General features: G+C 48.1%; 1 protein-coding gene across 1 annotated transcript; it reads left to right on the top strand.

The window, feature by feature from the left end:
* The first annotated feature begins 489 nt into the window (after positions 1–489).
* Positions 490–5,930, top strand: LOC107314525 (uncharacterized). The gene is made up of 7 exons (XM_085547899.1): positions 490–547; positions 1,295–2,148; positions 2,256–2,463; positions 2,601–2,929; positions 3,008–3,137; positions 4,701–4,768; positions 5,385–5,930. Exons 1-3 carry the CDS (start codon positions 490–492, stop codon positions 2,325–2,327), a joined length of 984 nt encoding a protein of 327 aa, XP_085404025.1. The 3' UTR covers positions 2,328–2,463; positions 2,601–2,929; positions 3,008–3,137; positions 4,701–4,768; positions 5,385–5,930.
* The last annotated feature ends 11,985 nt before the right edge of the window (positions 5,931–17,915 follow it).

Here is a 17,915-nt window from a genome sequence, read left to right as displayed (position 1 = left end):
GCAATCGGCACGGCGCTCCACTTTCGGGGCAAAACGGACGGTCCAAACGGAGCCAAACTCATCAGTCGCGGCTGACGCGGGCCGAGCTCAGCCAGGAGAGCCAGCGGCAGCCGTGGGGGGAGGCGGGCCCGTGCTGGACGGAGAGCGTCGGGCGGCGGCCGCTTGCGGGGCGACGGGCCGAGCCCGGCGGCGTTCCCGGAGGCTTCCACGCCCCGCCCCACGAGCGGGGCCCGTGCGCTCCGGAGTTCCTTTCGCACCCCGTCGCTCGAAGCGAGAAATCGCAACAGCTCGTCGGAAACAACTTGCGACAGGTTCTCGGAACCGGCCCCGCGCCGTTCCGTCTCAGCCGAGCTCACAAAGCGCGGATCGCTCAAGCCTGCGCCCATTTCGTCCACCTCCGCCGAGCACGCCCGTTCGGTCAGGCCGTTCGTTTAGAGCTGTTAGAGCGCTCTGACGGCACTGCTTTGTACAAAGAGGCATTTTAAAAAAATGTATTATGCGAGCGAGAAACGTTCAGCTCGCTGTCAAAGTGACGACGCTGCAGATGGTTGGATTTCATGCAGCTGGAGTGAAATACCACGCTTAGTTTCTAGTTTCTTCATTAGAATAGATATTAGGGTCCTGGCATTAGGAAGCACAAGTCCCACTCTGAAACGTAGCCGAGCAGACGGCAGGTTCGATCTAAGCGACAGGTAGTCGGGCAGTAGCTTCGCTTTCCCTTTAGCGCGTTCGGTTCCGGCTTAAGGCCTGGGGAGCGAACCCGTCGCATGGATTAAAATACGCCACCGTTCCTAAAGTAGCAACAGCTCACACCGATAGTCGTTAGCTGCGTGCAATAAAAACATTCACAGTTCTACCACTGTAAGCAATGACAGCGAGCGGCGTCCAACGTTCAGGAGTTTAAATTAAGGTGGAAATTGCCACGAAAAGTGAATTTGATGACGCAAGTCTTTACAGAGTATCTGTGACGTTTACTGGAGGTATCTGACACGTCACCACAAGCATTGCAGCTGACGTTTGCGACACACGAGCGTAATCCCAAGTGACACCGTACGGAACAGCTCACAAAGCTGCACTTCAAATTTTACCTGACAGGAATTTTCTCCAGCACATCACCGACCCACCGGGGAATCTGTCACATCCCCGCTCCCATGTTTCCATTTCTGCCTTCAGCCACATTTTCTGTGTCAGATACCAAGTATTTACTGTTTCAACAAATCTTTGAAATCTTTGTTTATTTTCTTTTTCTTTTTTTTTTCTTTTTTTTTTCTTTTTTCTTTTTTTCTTTTTAAAGTGCAATTCGGATCCTTAGATCAGATCTGTTGTCCACATGTCGAGCTGTCAATTCCCCCGGCCGGCGCTAACGAGGGAACGACTCCCAGGTGCCGCGGGGCCGCGGCCGCCCGGGCTCAGCTGCGCCTCGTTGGCGGCCGGGGGCGGGTTCCGGCCCGAGCGGCTCTTAAGCTCCTCCCGAGGCCACAGGGAGCCATCAGACGGCTCCGGGATCTCATAGAGTGCGGACGTCGGCGTGGGCTCCGCTCCTTCGTCAGGTTTGGGCTCTGCTGGGGCTGCGGAGCACCGCGATGGGCTGCTTTTGAAACGGGTCCTTGGGATTGGGATTTTTCTTGTAACGTTCTCTTTGTGTTGTGCCGTTTTGTTTCAGGTTGCGGTGGGACGTTTCCCGGTGAAGATGAACCCGATCCGGTGAGCCGTTCAGGTAGGAACGGGACCGCGGACGCGGCGAGCTCCGGGGAGCCGTTCGGGGCCGTCCGCCCGCAGCGGGAGGCCGCCGGGCTCTCGCCGCGCTCCGTCCGGGGTCGGCGCGGAGCTCCCCCGGCTTCTCGGAGCCGGGGTAACGTCGTCGCCCGACTGCCGCCGCGTTTTCGGAGCGGGCCGCCGCCGCTCCGTTCTCCGTGTCGTAGCTGGGTCCCGGGGCGCTTTCAGCCCCCTCCGGGCTTTTTATCGAGGGCTTCGGGTTCTCTCGATATCATCGGTAGGAGCGAGCGATACAGGGCCGTATTCTTCCAGCCTCGGGGCGGCTGGGAAGGCGAGGGTGCAGCAACGCAAAGCGCTGCTGAAACAAGTTTTCTTCTCTTTCAGGCCGAGCATCTCGTCAGCGCGAAGCGGCGAGCGTTCAGAAGCCGCTCGGTAAGCTCTTTGTTCTAGGGTCTCTTGTCAGGCCGCCTTTCGGCCTTTTTAGTTTCATCCCCTGCCCTTTATTTGTAACTTGAGGAGCGCGATCTCTTTCCCATCAGGGAGACGCGGCGGCACGGCTCGCACGACCGGACCGCCGTGTTCTTTTCCGGAACTCCTTGAGCTCTGCCTAAGGATGAAGGAAGAAGTAGGGGAGCCCCGGGGCGCCTCACCCCAGTCGAGGCGCTGCCGGAGCTCGTATTCCCGGTGTAGGGAGGGCTCGCGGGCGATACGGTGAAGTCTGGGATTTGACCGGGAAGACGCAAGGCAGTAAGTATCTTCTATTGGAGCACCACATCCAAAGGGCTTCCAAACAGATCCCAGGGCGTGGAGTCAACCACCTCCCTTGGGAGCCTATTCCAGCGTTGAACTGTCCTTTGTGTAAAGTAGCGTTTGTTGTCTTCCAGCCTAAAGGTACCTCGTGGCAAGCGGAGGTCTTTTTCTGTCATCTCGTCACCAGTGAGAAGAGACTAGTCAGTAGCCCTGCCCTCACGGTAAGCACCTCAGAGATAGCAGAAGAGAGCAATAAGGGTAACCCCTTAGCGTCTTTTTCCCTGGATCGTAATGAGCTAAGCCTAGGCGTGCCGAGGAAGCCGGCAGAAGCGAGTATCGAAGAGCTTCGCGTCCCGTCGTTTTCGGTCTTTGTTCCAGGCAAGGCGGGCGAGGACGGAAGGACAGCGCGAGTGAGAGCAGCCTTCAGGGAGGGCGAGAAGGACAGGCGGCGTGACAGCAGCCGGTAGGCGTCCCCTTCCTTTGGCGGCACGGTGTCGGGACAGCACGTTCCGGATGTCACGTTTTGCTGCTTTTATGACAGGTTGAGCGCTGCAGCGGAGCATTCGGCAGCGAGGACGAGCGAGCCCCGCGGCCCGGCTGTGGCAGCATCCCCTCAGCAGCAGTTTGAGGAGCAGAGTCGGCACGGTCTGGATGCGTCTGCGTGGAGTCAGGTGGGTGTCTTTGAGTCGTTAGGGGTGTGTTGCCTTTGGCTGTCAGGGGATTATGTGGTTTGGTTTTGTTTGGTTTTTTTTTGGAGCGTGATGGCTTGGCTTTAAGTTGGTTTTATTTTAAGTTGTGTAGTTGGTTTCTGTAGTTGGTTTTTTAGTAAGTTGTTGGTTTTTGTAGTTTTTTAGTAGTTGGTTTTTTAGTAATGTGTTGGTTTTTCTTAGCAATTGGTTTTCTGTAGTAGGTTTTTTTAGTAAGTTTGTTTTGTAGTTTTGCTTTTTTAAATTTAAGTTCTTGGTGTTTTGTAGTTGGTTTTTGGTTCTTGGTGTTTTGTAGTTGGTTTTTGGTTCTTGGTGTTTTGTAGTTGGTTTTTGGTTCTTGGTGTTTTGTAGTTGGTTTTTGGTTCTTGGTGTTTTGTAGTTGGTTTTTGGTTCTTGGTGTTTTGTAGTTGGTTTTTGGTTCTTGGTGTTTTGTAGTTGGTTTTTGGTTCTTGGTGTTTTGTAGTTGGTTTTTGGTTCTTGGTGTTTTGTAGTTGGTTTTTGGTTCTTGGTGTTTTGTAGTTGGTTTTTGGTTCTTGGTGTTTTGTAGTTGGTTTTTGGTTCTTGGTGTTTTGTAGTTGGTTTTTGGTTCTTGGTGTTTTGTAGTTGGTTTTTGGTTCTTGGTGTTTTGTAGTTGGTTTTTGGTTCTTGGTGTTTTGTAGTTGGTTTTTGGTTCTTGGTGTTTTGTAGTTGGTTTTTGGTTCTTGGTGTTTTGTAGTTGGTTTTTGGTTCTTGGTGTTTTGTAGTTGGTTTTTCTTTTTGTGGTTTTTCTTAGTAAGTTGTTGGTTTTTTGGGTTTTTTTTAGTGACTTGGATTTTCTTGGGTTTCTGTAGTTTTTCTTGGTTTTTTTTGTGACTTTTTTTGTAGTTAGTTTTTTAGAGTTGTTTAAGTTTTAAATTTATTTTTATTTTCTAAGTTTTTCTTGGTTTTTTTTTTGCTGGGGGAGAACACAACTCAGGCTGAGTCTAGACTCAGCCTGAGTTGTGTTCTCCCCCTTGTAATGGTGCTGGAGGCCGGATTTTGCACTATCTCTAAAGAGATATATTTTTTTTTTTGGCGGGAGGGTGGGCATGTCAGTGGCATTTTTTTGGGGGGGCCCCGCTTGGGGGCCCCTCCCCTGCCCCCTCGGGGCCCCTCCCTCGGCCCTCCCCCCGGGGCCCCTCCCCTTGCCCCCTTGGGGCCCCTCCCCCAGCCCTCCCCTGCCCCCCTGGGGCCCCTCCCCTGTCCCCTTAGCCCTCCCTTGCCCTTCCCTGTCCCCTTAGCCCTCCCTTGCCCTTCCCTGTCCCCTTAGCCCTCCCTTGCCCTTCCCTGTCCCCTTAGCCCCTCCCTCGGCCCTCCCCTGCCCCCTTTGAGACTCCCTCCGCCCCCCTGAGTGTGGTGGGAGGCTAAGTCCCCCTGTCCCCCTTGGGGCTCCTCTTGAGTGGGGCTGTGATGGGGTAAGCCCATCCATGGTGAAGGGGTCTTCTGTGGGACTTGGAGTGGCTCCTGGGTGGTGATGACTCCTTGGTGGTGGTGGTCTTGGTCCTGCAGGAATGAGCTGGAGAGAGAAGCTGGGTTCTGTATCCTGCTGAAGAAGATGACTTTATTACAAGCATCAGGTAAGATGTCTTTGGAATGACTCTGGCCTTATACCTTATGGGGTACAGGGAATTTCCTGGTTACTAAGGTTTGGGGAAGTGGCTGGAGGTGAGCTAGACTGAGCTGCTTGCCACATATGTTGGTCCTGTGTGTGCTATGGGTGGTTTTCAGTATCAACACTCTAAGTAGGCTGAGTGATTATGAAGGAGGGAAGCTGCTATTATGTTCTCTAGGGCTTTATTGTCATTTCCTCTGGGCAAGAAAAAATATAACCAAATGGGGAAATAAATAGAAATGCTGGTGAAAGCTGTTGAGAGCTCTCTGAGGCCAAATGATTTATATATTAAAAATTTAAACTATCTCTTTGGGCAGAGTTTTACTTGGTATGTAAGAGTGTGCCCCCTGTACAATGTGCCGAATTGCTAGATGGGGGACTTAAAAAGATCTGGATTTAAATAGTGAAAAGCTAGCTCTCCCTCAATAGCTTGTCTCCTGCTTCATCTTCTTACTAGAGCAAAACTGTAAAGGATGCCTTCAGGATAAAATTCTATTATTATTTCAATGCCTACCTCTAAAATACTGGTAACTAAGCTGATTTCTGTGGTTTGATAAGTGAGTGATAATTCCTTTTTGCAGAATTATTGGCTCCTGAAGGCTCTTTGGGATTATTTCTGATGTGAGCGCTACTGTTCTGCGTTGCCTGTGGGATCTGAGATGCCTGAGACTATCTGCCCTGTAGGGGAAGGGCTAGGCTTAGCTCACTTGAGGGTTTGTGGTGGAGTGGATACCTGTCTGTCTCTAACTTAAAACAGTAATTCCTTGCATACCTCACAAAGATGTGGATGTGCGGTCTCTTTCTGTGCGTTGGCCTCGCTCGTTTGCCGCTGAAGGTTTTCATCTTGGGAAATGTGAAGAGGAAGAGGGATGATCCCTGAAGTGATTGGCTCTTCGGCATTCCATGCTCTGTAAAAGACAAAGTGAGACTTAAATCAATAACAAATATTTTTACAAGTTACCTATGGCATAGATACTGTGCATCAGACTTGCTTTGTGCAGAGTATAATGGCTGACTGTGTTGCCAGTGTTTGTGTTGTTGTAGCTGTATTTCCAGATAGAATTGTTTCTTGAGCTCAGTATGGCTCAGTGACTGCCTTGTTTTTAAATAAATAAAGAAAAAAAAAACACCTTGTTTTCTTATTTTTTTGTTTGTTTTAAAAAGGAACTCACTGAAAACAATCTCTGCTTTCTCACTAGGTAAACTGAGCTAGTGCTTCAATGCGTGACCCTTTAAGTCCAACATTGAAGTTAGTGCCTGTGAACCTTTGTCACATGCTGAGACTTAACTTTATACAAATTTAACTATACAAATGCATCATGCTCTGCATTGTGCGCTTTAACAAAAGTAAGAGAACTGCACTGTGGTTCTGCCATACATGAATATACTACACACAAGCATTTCTATCTCTATGTGAGTATGTAATTATTAATTGGTTTAACTTGCAATTAGTTAAGGATCTATTGGTGCTGTCACTAAAGTGAAACTTGTGGGTAATTCAAGGGAGAAATTTAAGGAAGCAGCATCGTATGTAACTCAAACACTAGTGACTAAACTGCAGCACAGTTTTGATGAGTTACAGGGTAATTTTACTCACTAATTCCTTATTATGGTGGTAGGCAATTGTGGTGTTGCTCTCTGAGATAAACAGAATGGGGTGTTATTTTAAATAGGGATGTCTAAAAAGTATATTACTGAGAGAAACTTTATGGATAAGCAAACTCACTAATTAAATGTCTTTTTGTTTCTAGAAAGCCTACCTGGTTAGAATGGACATGCGACTCCTACTTCTATGTGAGATTGCCCTGACTTCAACTGTTCAAGATGAGAGCTGCATCCAAGCGCTTTGTGAAGTGGGTCAGCCCTGGGCTGTGACTGCTGCCTCGAGGAAGCCTGTTCTGATATCTCAGCCTTCCTTAGAGTGAGCTTTTTCTTCATTTCCAACCTGTACCTCCTTTGACCTAATAAACAGAAAAGCTGCCTGGGAAAAGAAGCTGACCCCACCTTGCAAATGCTCCCTTTCAGCTAAGTTGAATGGAAGGAGTTTGAGCCCTTCTTTGGATGCTGCCTGAGAGCATTATTGTTGTCTTTTAATTATGTTCGGTTAATATAACAGCCATTTATTGACTTAATGTATTAGACAGCTGAGGTTAATGGATGTATTGTTCTAATAGTGGAGTGGAATAAAACCTGTTGAATTACCCTGAACTTGAACAGTTTTACAATCTGTATCATTTCACTGATCACATTTTCTACATACTAACAATATTATTATGCATAATGGCTGAACAACAACTTTGGGTTGCAGCTATACAAGCCTAAAACTGCCAAAAAAAACCCCAAACACACACACAAAAAAAACCCACTGAAACACCACCTTTCACACTCCTCTGGGGGGTCATAATATGTTTCTTAAGTGCCTGCATTCATAGAAACCGGTCCTTGCACTGTCTTCCCTTCCAAACAGAGCTACCTGCTCTCCCTACCCAGTCACTTTAACTAGAGGCCCAGACTGTACAATTGTATCCCTCAGCCAGCAAAGACAAAAAGGGACTTCCTTTCTCTTTTTTAATTTTACGATAAATCAGAAACAAAAGCCCTCATCCCTTAGTGTGCGGGAGCTAAGCAAGAACAAATGGCATTAGACAGTGAGCAGCTTTAAAAATCTAACCTAACTTTTGTCCTATAATTGTATATGTGGAGTAATAAACCTTCATCAGACAGTGAGAAAAAAAAACCTTTTCCACTATCTATGCTCACCTGTGGTAATTACATCCACACTAATCTCCCTTCCACACCAATCTAGGTTACTGAGCAGAGAAGTAAAGCCTTTACCCCCATACCCATGCAATTAATGTCAAACTAAGAGGATTTTTTTTCTTTAAAATTAGAAAAAACAAAAAAAAAACAAAAAACCAAAAAACACATTACAAGGACAATAGGAGGTCTTAAGCTACTTTACCTGCATTAGGCTTCCTCTGCACTTCGTAAGTTCTTAAGGACTCAATGCACAAAAAAAAAAAAAAAAAAAAAAAAAAAAAAGCCAGCAGAAGAAGGAGAAAATAAGTAAGGGAAGAGCAATGCTTTAGAATTCATCTTTGTAACTGCACCAGTCTGCTGCAGAGAACATGATCCTAGAAGAAGAATGCTCATCTGTCTCCAAAGATTATATAGGCTCATACAATAACTCTGCAGAGGAGGAATCTCCCAGAAGAGATCCTTCCTCGGTGGGGGTCAGCCTTTCAATGAGGCTTAAGAGAGGCGGAGCTGAATCCAGCTGAATTCAGCTTGGCTGAATCCTCTTCACCTGCGCTCCCAAGCCTGACCCGATCTCTTCTTCCAGGTGCTCTCTGGCTGGTTTGGGCCCTGACTCAGCAGTTCCCTTACAGTCATGCAAATGTTACTGCTTACAGTATAAGCTATTTAGACTGAGACACACTGTCCTTTTTAATTTTATTAGATGCGCCCCAGACTTTCCAGGTCACCAGTCTCAATACTTCTCAAAAAAGCACCATCAGTCACAGAGTGTTGTTTTATGTTTAGTCACACTAAAGCAATATGTTAACTTCTGTCAAGTCAGTTTGAAGGTGTATGTAATTTATTTTGTTCCTAGCTGAGGCATTAAAAAAAAAAAAAAAACAACCTCTTCACAAATCTCCATTCAACAAGTCTTACTTTGGTTTTCTTGTCTTTTCTCTCTCTCTCTCTCTTTTTTATTTATTTTTTTTTTTTTTTTGGCTTATTTTGTGTGTGTGTGTGTTTTGTTCTGGCTTTCTTTTTTTTTTTTTTTTTTTTTTATTTTTTTTACACTTTTATGTTTTTTTAAAGATGTTGAAATTGTCTTGTTTACAGACATCAGACAGAACTGCTTCCCTGAGGGAAGATAAATTGCTTATCCTTCTTGAACAGTACAATAATACAACAATAGTAATGTACAGTTGAAAATAGTACAAGAATGGTGGAAAAAAAATAGCCAGAGATTATAGATTATAAAAAACTCACCAATTCAGAGGCCTTAGGTCTAGGTGGAAAATTTGAAGCTCATCACACCAACACCACGAAGGAGCCATCTCCAAAAGAGATGCTGCCTTAGTGGTGGTCAGCCCTTAAATGAAATCTAGGACAGGTGGAGTCGAGCTGAATTGCCTCCACCCACGTTCCCACAGCTGACCCGACAATTGCCTCGGGTGCTTAATCACAGGTTCGGTCTGTGATTACCAGTTTCCTATGCACTTCTCAATAAGTTTCCCCAGACATGAAATCCTATAAACTTGTCTAGCTTTGCAAAAGCACACAAGAATGTGTCAAACAAATTCTTAGATAGAAAACCTATTTCACCAGTTGGTACTGCCTCTCCTAACAAAAAAAAGTTGAGGGAATCGGGTTAGTTTATTTCAGAGGGAAAAAGGCCTCATTGCAGGCTTCTAGCACTTGCGAGGAGATTATAAACATGAGAGGGACTTGCCTTTATGTGGTCTGTGTGTGTGTAATGCTACGTGATACAAAGCACAGCAGTAAGAGCGGCACAACAAAGTCCTGGGCTGCAACAAACGACAGCGAGCCCAAACGCGGGAGCTGCTACAGATGCAGAAACAAAGAAAAAAAGCCGCTTACCTTCGCAAAACCTCTACAGAACCACGATCTCAAGTAAGATGCTCTCACCTCCACCGCCGACCCTAAAATGAGATCTGCGAGGCGGTGGATCCTCGCTCCACCCCTTCCAGTCACTAACCTGTATTGCGTACACCTGAGCTCCCCTGGGTTGGCCCTGCCTTCCCACCAGGTGTTCGATCACGGCTTCCAGCTGAGCCAATTTTTTTTATTCTTTTTTTTTTTTTTTTCCCCCCTTCCTTCCTTTTTTTCTTTTCTTTTCTTTTCTTTTTTTACACTGTAAGCCGTTCCTAAGTTAAGAGCGGAGAACTGATGTGGTGTCACGGAGTTCTCTCTAGAGCTCGCTCCGTGACAGCGGGAACAAACGCAGGGAGACAAGGAACAAAGGCACCTCCCTTCTCGAACTGCGCGGTGCGGCCCGGACACGTGCGATCCGGGAGAGGGGAAGGGAATGATCTGAGAATGAACGGCAGTTTAATAAACCCAACACCACTAAACAATAACGAGAGAGTTTCAACAAGGAGACAACCGAGTCCCAGTCTCACCGGCGGGACGTCGGAGGGGGGAAGTTCCGACCGCGCCGACTCCTCGCGGCGAACTGGGCGAATAAAAACCCCGTCCCCGCCCCGACCTCCCCTCCGGTGCAGTCCCCCCCCCGCCCCACCCCCGGCCCAATTAAGGCGGCCCGCATTAAAAAAAAAAAAAAAAAAAAAAAAAAAAAAAAAAAAAAAAAGAATCCCCTTAACTCCCGTTATCCCACACGGTGCTCTGATGTCTAATAACAACACCAACCACATTACGAAACCCTAACGTGTGGTTTTTGATCTGGACTGCTTTAACTGCTACCTATTACTTACTCAGACAAATGACAAGAAGCACGGATCTGTTCTATCTGGCAGTACCTAAAAGTGAACTGGCTTGTATCACGACTAGAGCAAATCTCAAACCTGCATTTGGTTGCTCAGTTTCTTTCCAGTGAAGTGGCCGAGTGTCCGTGAATGGTTGCTGATGCTGCGGTGAGTTGGCCGCGGCTAAAGGACGCGCTCCCGTCTGGCCGTTCTCTCGGTGCCCCTCTTCATTGAGAACTAAAGGTGGAAATCTCTGACACCGAAAGAACGGGGAGACAGATCGCTTTATGATTCTGTCCTGAGAAAAACAGGCTCGGCTTGTGAACATTATATTTGCTGACAATTAAAAAAAAACAATTACTGATTTGAGTAGTAGGAAATAATAATTAAAAACATAATATTCTTTGGGTAACACTTTTCTTCTCCCTATTTCCTGGGCTTCAGTTCTCACTAAGGACCTCCTTATTATCGTAAGCTATGGGTCGTGGGTTGTGCTGATCCCCTTCTGTGACAGAGTAGACAGTGAAGGACTATGTCGTGTTTTCTCTCCACTGTTCCACACGGGGCCAAACTCCTCCGTTGCGGCTGACGCGGGCAGAGCGCGGCCAGGAGAGCCGCTACAGCCGGGGGGAGGCGCGGGCCGGGCCGGACGGAGAGCGTCGGGCGGCGGCTCCCAGCAGCCGCTGGGTGTCAGCGCGGCCCCGGCCAGGACGGAGGGAGCGGCCGCAGCCGCCCGGGTTGCTCCGTGCCGGCACCGCGCCGCGCTCGGCCGGGAGCCGCCCTATAGCGCCGTGCCGCGGCCGCTTGCGGGACGACGGGCCGAGTCCTGCGGCGATCCCGGCGGCTGCCGTGTCACGTCCCACGAGCGGGGCCCGTGTGCTCCGGAGTTCCTTTCGCACCCCGTTGCTAGAAGTGAGAAACAGCAAAAGATCGTCGGAAACAACTTGCGACAGGTTCTCGGAACCGGCCCCGCGCCGTAACGTCTCACCCTCCTTTTTCCTGCTCCGTTGTCTGTCCCCTGTACGCTGCCGTCCCTTTGGGGTGCACCCGATTCGGCGGCCGCTCGTCCGTGGGCGACGGTCCTTTGGATGAAGTGACTCCTCTCGGGTGCATTATCCGTGTGCGGGTCGCCTGCTCCGCCGTGGCGCGTCTCCGTCTCCGACCTTCACGATCCCCCCGCTCCTTTTCACTCGTGTCCGGTTCTGCCGGCAGAGAAACGCCGCCAAACTAAGCGCGGGGGAGCAGGTAGCCGACGCAGTATGAGTGATGAACAAGTTCCCACTTCATTGCCCGAAAAGCCAGACTTTGACAGCAGACAGACGAGGGTGTTGAAAATCACACACGCTAATTGCAGGAAAGCTACTGCAATAACAACTCAAAAACCCCCATTCAAAGCTGCGAGCCGTTCATTCTTTTCCTAGAGGTGTCCTCGGTTACTTGGGGTTACTAGAGGTCACCCAATTAGCCCTTTGGGGTCATGTGAGGTCAAATTTGACCTGCTTGGGGTTACTAGAGGTCAAACTTCAATATTTTTGGCTGCTTGGGGTCACTCGAGGTCACCCAATTAGCCCTTTGGGGTCACTTGAGGTCAAATTCGGCCCCATTGGTGTTACTAGAGGTCAAACTTCAAAATTTTTGGCTGCTTGGGGTTACTAAAGGTCATCCAATTAGCCCTTTGGGGTCATGTGAGGTCAAATTTGGCCTCCTGGGATTACTAGAAGTCAAACTTCAAAATTTTTGGCTGCTTGGGGTCACTTGAGGTCACCCAATTAGCCCTTTGGGGTCACTTGAGGTCAAATTCGGCCCCATTGGGGTTACTAGAGGTCAAACTTCAAAATTTTTGGCTGCTTGGGGTCACTTGAGGTCATCCAATTAGCCCTTTGGGGTCACGTGAGTTCAAATTAGGCCCCTTGGGGTTACTAGAGGTCAAACTTCAAAATTTTTGGCTGCTTGGGGTCAATCGAGGTCACCCAATTAGCCCTTTGGGGTCACGTGAGTTCAAATTTGGCCTCCTGGGGTTACTAGAGTTCAAACTTCAAAATTTTTGGCTGCTTGGGGTCACTCGAGGTCACCCAATTAGCCCTTTGGGGTCACTGGAGGTCAAATTCGGCCCCATTGGGGTTACTAGAGGTCAAACTTCAAAATTTTTGGCTGCTTGGGGTCACTTGAGGTCATCCAATTAGCCCTTTGGGGTCACGTGAGTTCAAATTTGGCCCCTTGGGGTTACTAGAGGTCAAACTTCAAAATTTTTGGCTGCTTGGGGTCACTTGAGGTCATCCAATTAGCCCTTTGGGGTCACTTGAGGTCAAATTCGGCCCCATTGGGGTTACTAGAGGTCAAACTTCAAAATTTTTGGCTGCTTGGGGTCACTTGAGGTCACCCAATTAGCCCTTTGGGGTCATGTGAGGTCAAATTTGGCCCCTTGGGGTTACTAGAGGTCAAACCTCAAAATTTTTGGCTGCTTGGGGTCACTTGAGGTCACCCAATTAGCCCTTTGGGGTCACTTGAGTTCAAATTTGGCCTCTTGGGGTTACTAGAGGTCAAACTTCAAAATTTTTGGCTGCTTGGGGTCACTCGAGGTCACCCAATTAGCCCTTTGGGGTCACTTGAGGTCAAATTCGGCCCCATTGGGGTTACTAGAGGTCAAACTTCAAAATTTTTGGCTGCTTGGGGTTACTAGAGGTCACCCAATTAGCCCTTTGGGGTCACGTGAGTTCAAATTTGGCCTCTTGGAGTTACTAGAGGTCAAACTTCAAAATTTTTGGCTGCTTGGGGTCACTCGAGGTCACCCAATTAGCCCTTTGGGGTCACTTGAGGTCAAATTCGGCCCCATTGGTGTTACTAGAGGTCAAACTTCAAAATTTTTGGCTGCTTGGGGTTACTAAAGGTCACCCAATTAGCCCTTTGGGGTCATGTGAGGTCAAATTTGGCCTCCTGGGATTACTAGAAGTCAAACTTCAAAATTTTTGGCTGCTTGGGGTCACTTGAGGTCACCCAATTAGCCCTTTGGGGTCACTTGAGGTCAAATTCGGCCTCTTGGGGTTACTAGAGGTCAAACCTCAAAATTTTTGGCTGCTTGGGGTCACTCGAGGTCACCCAATTAGCCCTTTGGGGTCATGTGAGGTCAAATTTGGCCTGCTTGGGGTTACTAGAGGTCAAACTTCAAAATTTTTGGCTGCTTGGGGTCACTCGAGGTCACCCAATTAGCCCTTTGGGGTCATGTGAGGTCAAATTTGGCCTGCTTGGGGTTACTAGAGGTCAAACTTCAAAATTTTTGGCTGCTTGGGGTTACTAGAGGTCACCCAATTAGCCCTTTGGGGTCATGTGAGGTCAAATTTGGCCTCTTGGGGTTACTAGAGGTCAAACTTCAAAATTTTTGGCTGCTTGGGGTCACTTGAGGTCACCCAATTAGCCCTTTGGGGTCACTTGAGGTCAAATTCGGCCTCTTGGGGTTACTAGAGGTCAAACTTCAAAATTTTTGGCTGCTTGGGGTCACTTGAGGTCACCCAATTAGCCCTTTGGGGTCACTTGAGGTCAAATTCGGCCTCTTGGGGTTACTAGAGGTCAAACTTCAAAATTTTTGGCTGCTTGGGGTCACTTGAGGTCACCCAATTAGCCCTTTGGGGTCACTTGAGTTCAAATGTGGCCCCTTGGGGTTACTAGAGGTCAAACTTCAAAATTTTTGGCTGCTTGGGGTCACTCGAGGTCACCCAATTAGCCCTTTGGGGTCACTTGAGGTCAAATTCGGCCCCATTGGGGTTACTAGAGGTCAAACTTCAAAATTTTTGTCTGCTTGGGGTCACTTGAGGTCACCCAATTAGCCCTTTGGGGTCACATGAGGTCAAATTCGGACTCTTGGGGTTACTAGAGGTCAAACTTCAAAATTTTTGGCTGCTTGGGGTCACTTGAGGTCACCCAATTAGCCCTTTGGGGTCACTTGAGTTCAAATTTGGCCCCTTGGGGTTACTAGAGGTCAAACTTCAAAATTTTTGGCTGCTTGGGGTCACTCGAGGTCACCCAATTAGCCCTTTGGGGTCACTTGAGGTCAAATTCGGCCTCTTGGGGTTACTAGAGGTAAAACTTCAAAATTTTTGGCTGCTTGGGGTCACTCGAGGTCACCCAATTAGCCCTTTGGGGTCATGTGAGGTCAAATTTGGCCTGCTTGGGGTTACTAGAGGTCAAACTTCAAAATTTTTGGCTGCTTGGGGTTACTAGAGGTCACCCAATTAGCCCTTTGGGGTCATGTGAGGTCAAATTCGGCCTCTTGGGGTTACTAGAGGTCAAACTTCAAAATTTTTGGCTGCTTGGGGTCACTTGAGGTCACCCAATTAGCCCTTTGGGGTCACTTGAGGTCAAATTTGGCCTCTTGGGGTTACTAGAGGTCAAACTTCAAAATTTTTGGCTGCTTGGGGTCACTTGAGGTCACCCAATTAGCCCTTTGGGGTCACTTGAGTTCAAATTTGGCCCCTTGGGGTTACTAGAGGTCAAACTTCAAAATTTTTGGCTGCTTGGGGTCACTCGAGGTCACCCAATTAGCCCTTTGGGGTCACTTGAGGTCAAATTCGGCCTCTTGGGGTTACTAGAGGTAAAACTTCAAAATTTTTGGCTGCTTGGGGTCACTCGAGGTCACCCAATTAGCCCTTTGAGGTCATGTGAGGTCAAATTTGGCCTGCTTGGGGTTACTAGAGGTCAAACTTCAAAATTTTTGGCTGCTTGGGGTCACTTGAGGTCACCCAATTAGCCCTTTGGGGTCACTTGAGGTCAAATTTGGCCCCTTGGGGTTACTAGAGGTCAAACCTCAAAATTTTTGGCTGCTTGGGGTCACTTGAGGTCACCCAATTAGCCCTTTGGGGTCACTTGAGTTCAAATTTGGCCTCTTGGAGTTACTAGAGGTCAAACTTCAAAATTTTTGGCTGCTTGGGGTCACTCGAGGTCACCCAATTAGCCCTTTGGGGTCACTTGAGGTCAAATTCGGCCCCATTGGTGTTACTAGAGGTCAAACTTCAAAATTTTTGGCTGCTTGGGGTTACTAAAGGTCATCCAATTAGCCCTTTGGGGTCATGTGAGGTCAAATTTGGCCTCCTGGGATTACTAGAAGTCAAACTTCAAAATTTTTGGCTGCTTGGGGTCACTTGAGGTCACCCAATTAGCCCTTTGGGGTCACTTGAGTTCAAATTTGGCCCCTTGGGGTTACTAGAGGTCAAACTTCAAAATTTTTGGCTGCTTGGGGTCACTCGAGGTCACCCAATTAGCCCTTTGGGATCACTTGAGGTCAAATTCGGCCCCATTGGGGTTACTAGAGGTCAAACTTCAAAATTTTTGGCTGCTTGGGGTCACTTGAGGTCACCCAATTAGCCCTTTGGGGTCACTTGAGGTCAAATTCGGCCTCTTGGGGTTACTAGAGGTCAAACTTCAAAATTTTTGGCTGCTTGGGGTCACTTGAGGTCACCCAATTAGCCCTTTGGGGTCACTTGAGTTCAAATTTGGCCCCTTGGGGTTACTAGAGGTCAAACTTCAAAATTTTTGGCTGCTTGGGGTCACTCGAGGTCACCCAATTAGCCCTTTGGGGTCACTTGAGGTCAAATTCGGCCTCTTGGGGTTACTAGAGGTAAAACTTCAAAATTTTTGGCTGCTTGGGGTCACTCGAGGTCACCCAATTAGCCCTTTGGGGTCATGTGAGGTCAAATTTGGCCTGCTTGGGGTTACTAGAGGTCAAACTTCAAAATTTTTGGCTGCTTGGGGTTACTAGAGGTCACCCAATTAGCCCTTTGGGGTCATGTGAGGTCAAATTTGGCCTCTTGGGGTTACTAGAGGTCAAACTTCAAAATTTTTGGCTGCTTGGGGTCACTCGAGGTCACCCAATTAGCCCTTTGGGGTCATGTGAGGTCAAATTTGGCCTGCTTGGGGTTACTAGAGGTCAAACTTCAAAATTTTTGGCTGCTTGGGGTCACTTGAGGTCACCCAATTAGCCCTTTGGGGTCACGTGAGTTCAAATTTGGCCTCTTGGGGTTACTAGAGGTCAAACTTCAAAATTTTTGGCTGCTTGGGGTCACTTGAGGTCACCCAATTAGCCCTTTGGGGTCACTTGAGGTCAAATTCGGCCCCATTGGGGTTACTAGAGGTCAAACTTCAAAATTTTTGGCTGCTTGGGGTCACTTGAGGTCATCCAATTAGCCCTTTGGGGTCATGTGAGGACAAATTTGGCCTGCTTGGGGTTACTAGAGGTCAAACTTCAAAATTTTTGGCTGCTTGGGGTCACTTGAGGTCACCCAATTAGCCCTTTGGGGTCACTTGAGTTCAAATTTGGCCTCTTGGGGTTACTAGAGGTCAAACTTCAAAATTTTTGGCTGCTTGGGGTCACTCGAGGTCACCCAATTAGCCCTTTGGGGTCACTTGAGGTCAAATTCGGCCCCATTGGGGTTACTAGAGGTCAAACTTCAAAATTTTTGGCTGATCGGGGTCACTTGAGGTCACCCAATTAGCCCTTTGGGGTCACTTGAGTTCAAATTTGGCCCCTTGGGGTTACTAGAGGTCAAACTTCAAAATTTTTGGCTGCTTGGGGTCACTTGAGGTCATCCAATTAGCCCTTTGGGGTCATGTGAGGTCAAATTTGGCCTGCTTGGGGTTACTAGAGGTCAAACTTCAAAATTTTTGGCTGCTTGGGGTTACTAGAGGTCACCCAATTAGCCCTTTGGGGTCATGTGAGGTCAAATCTGGCCTCTTGGGGTTACTAGAGGTCAAACTTCAAAATTTTTGGCTGCTTGGGGTCACTCGAGGTCACCCAATTAGCCCTTTGGGGTCACTTGAGGTCAAATTCGGCCCCATTGGGGTTACTAGAGGTCAAACTTCAAAATTTTTGGCTGCTTGGGGTCACTTGAGGTCACCCAATTAGCCCTTTGGGGTCACTGGAGGTCAAATTCGGCCCCATTGGTGTTACTAGAGGTCAAACTTCAAAATTTTTGGCTGCTTGGGGTCACTTGAGGTCACCCAATTAGCCCTTTGGGGTCACTTGAGGTCAAATTCGGCCCCATTGGGGTTACTAGAGGTCAAACTTCAAAATTTTTGGCTGCTTGGGGTCACTTGAGGTCACCCAATTAGCCCTTTGGGGTCACTTGAGTTCAAATTTGGCCTCTTGGGGTTACTAGAGGTAAAACTTCAAAATTTTTGGCTGCTTGGGGTCACTCGAGGTCACCCAATTAGCCCTTTGGGGTCATGTGAGGTCAAATTTGGCCTGCTTGGGGTTACTAGAGGTCAAACTTCAAAATTTTTGGCTGCTTGGGGTTACTAGAGGTCACCCAATTAGCCCTTTGGGGTCATGTGAGGTCAAATTTGGCCTCTTGGGGTTACTAGAGGTCAAACTTCAAAATTTTTGGCTGCTTGGGGTCACTCGAGGTCACCCAATTAGCCCTTTGGGGTCATGTGAGGTCAAATTTGGCCTGCTTGGGGTTACTAGAGGTCAAACTTCAAAATTTTTGGCTGCTTGGGGTCACTTGAGGTCACCCAATTAGCCCTTTGGGGTCACGTGAGTTCAAATTTGGCCTCTTGGGGTTACTAGAGGTCAAACTTCAAAATTTTTGGCTGCTTGGGGTCACTTGAGGTCACCCAATTAGCCCTTTGGGGTCACTTGAGGTCAAATTCGGCCCCATTGGGGTT

Source organism: Coturnix japonica, chromosome 5 (genome assembly GCF_054131305.1).
Source record: "Coturnix japonica strain WE chromosome 5, WE-NBRP24, whole genome shotgun sequence".
Lineage (NCBI taxonomy): Eukaryota > Metazoa > Chordata > Aves > Galliformes > Phasianidae > Coturnix > Coturnix japonica.
This window is presented reverse-complemented; position numbering and strand designations above follow the sequence as displayed.

Coding starts and splice junctions, on each gene's coding strand:
- LOC107314525 (XM_085547899.1), top strand. CDS start 490: ATGTATTATGCGAGCGAGAAACGTTCAGCTCGCTGTCAAAGTGACGAC. Junction 548..1,294: donor AAGTGACGACGCTGCAGATG/GTTGGATTTCAT, acceptor TTCTTTTTAAAG/TGCAATTCGGATCCTTAGAT. Junction 2,149..2,255: donor GAGCGTTCAGAAGCCGCTCG/GTAAGCTCTTTG, acceptor CTTTCCCATCAG/GGAGACGCGGCGGCACGGCT.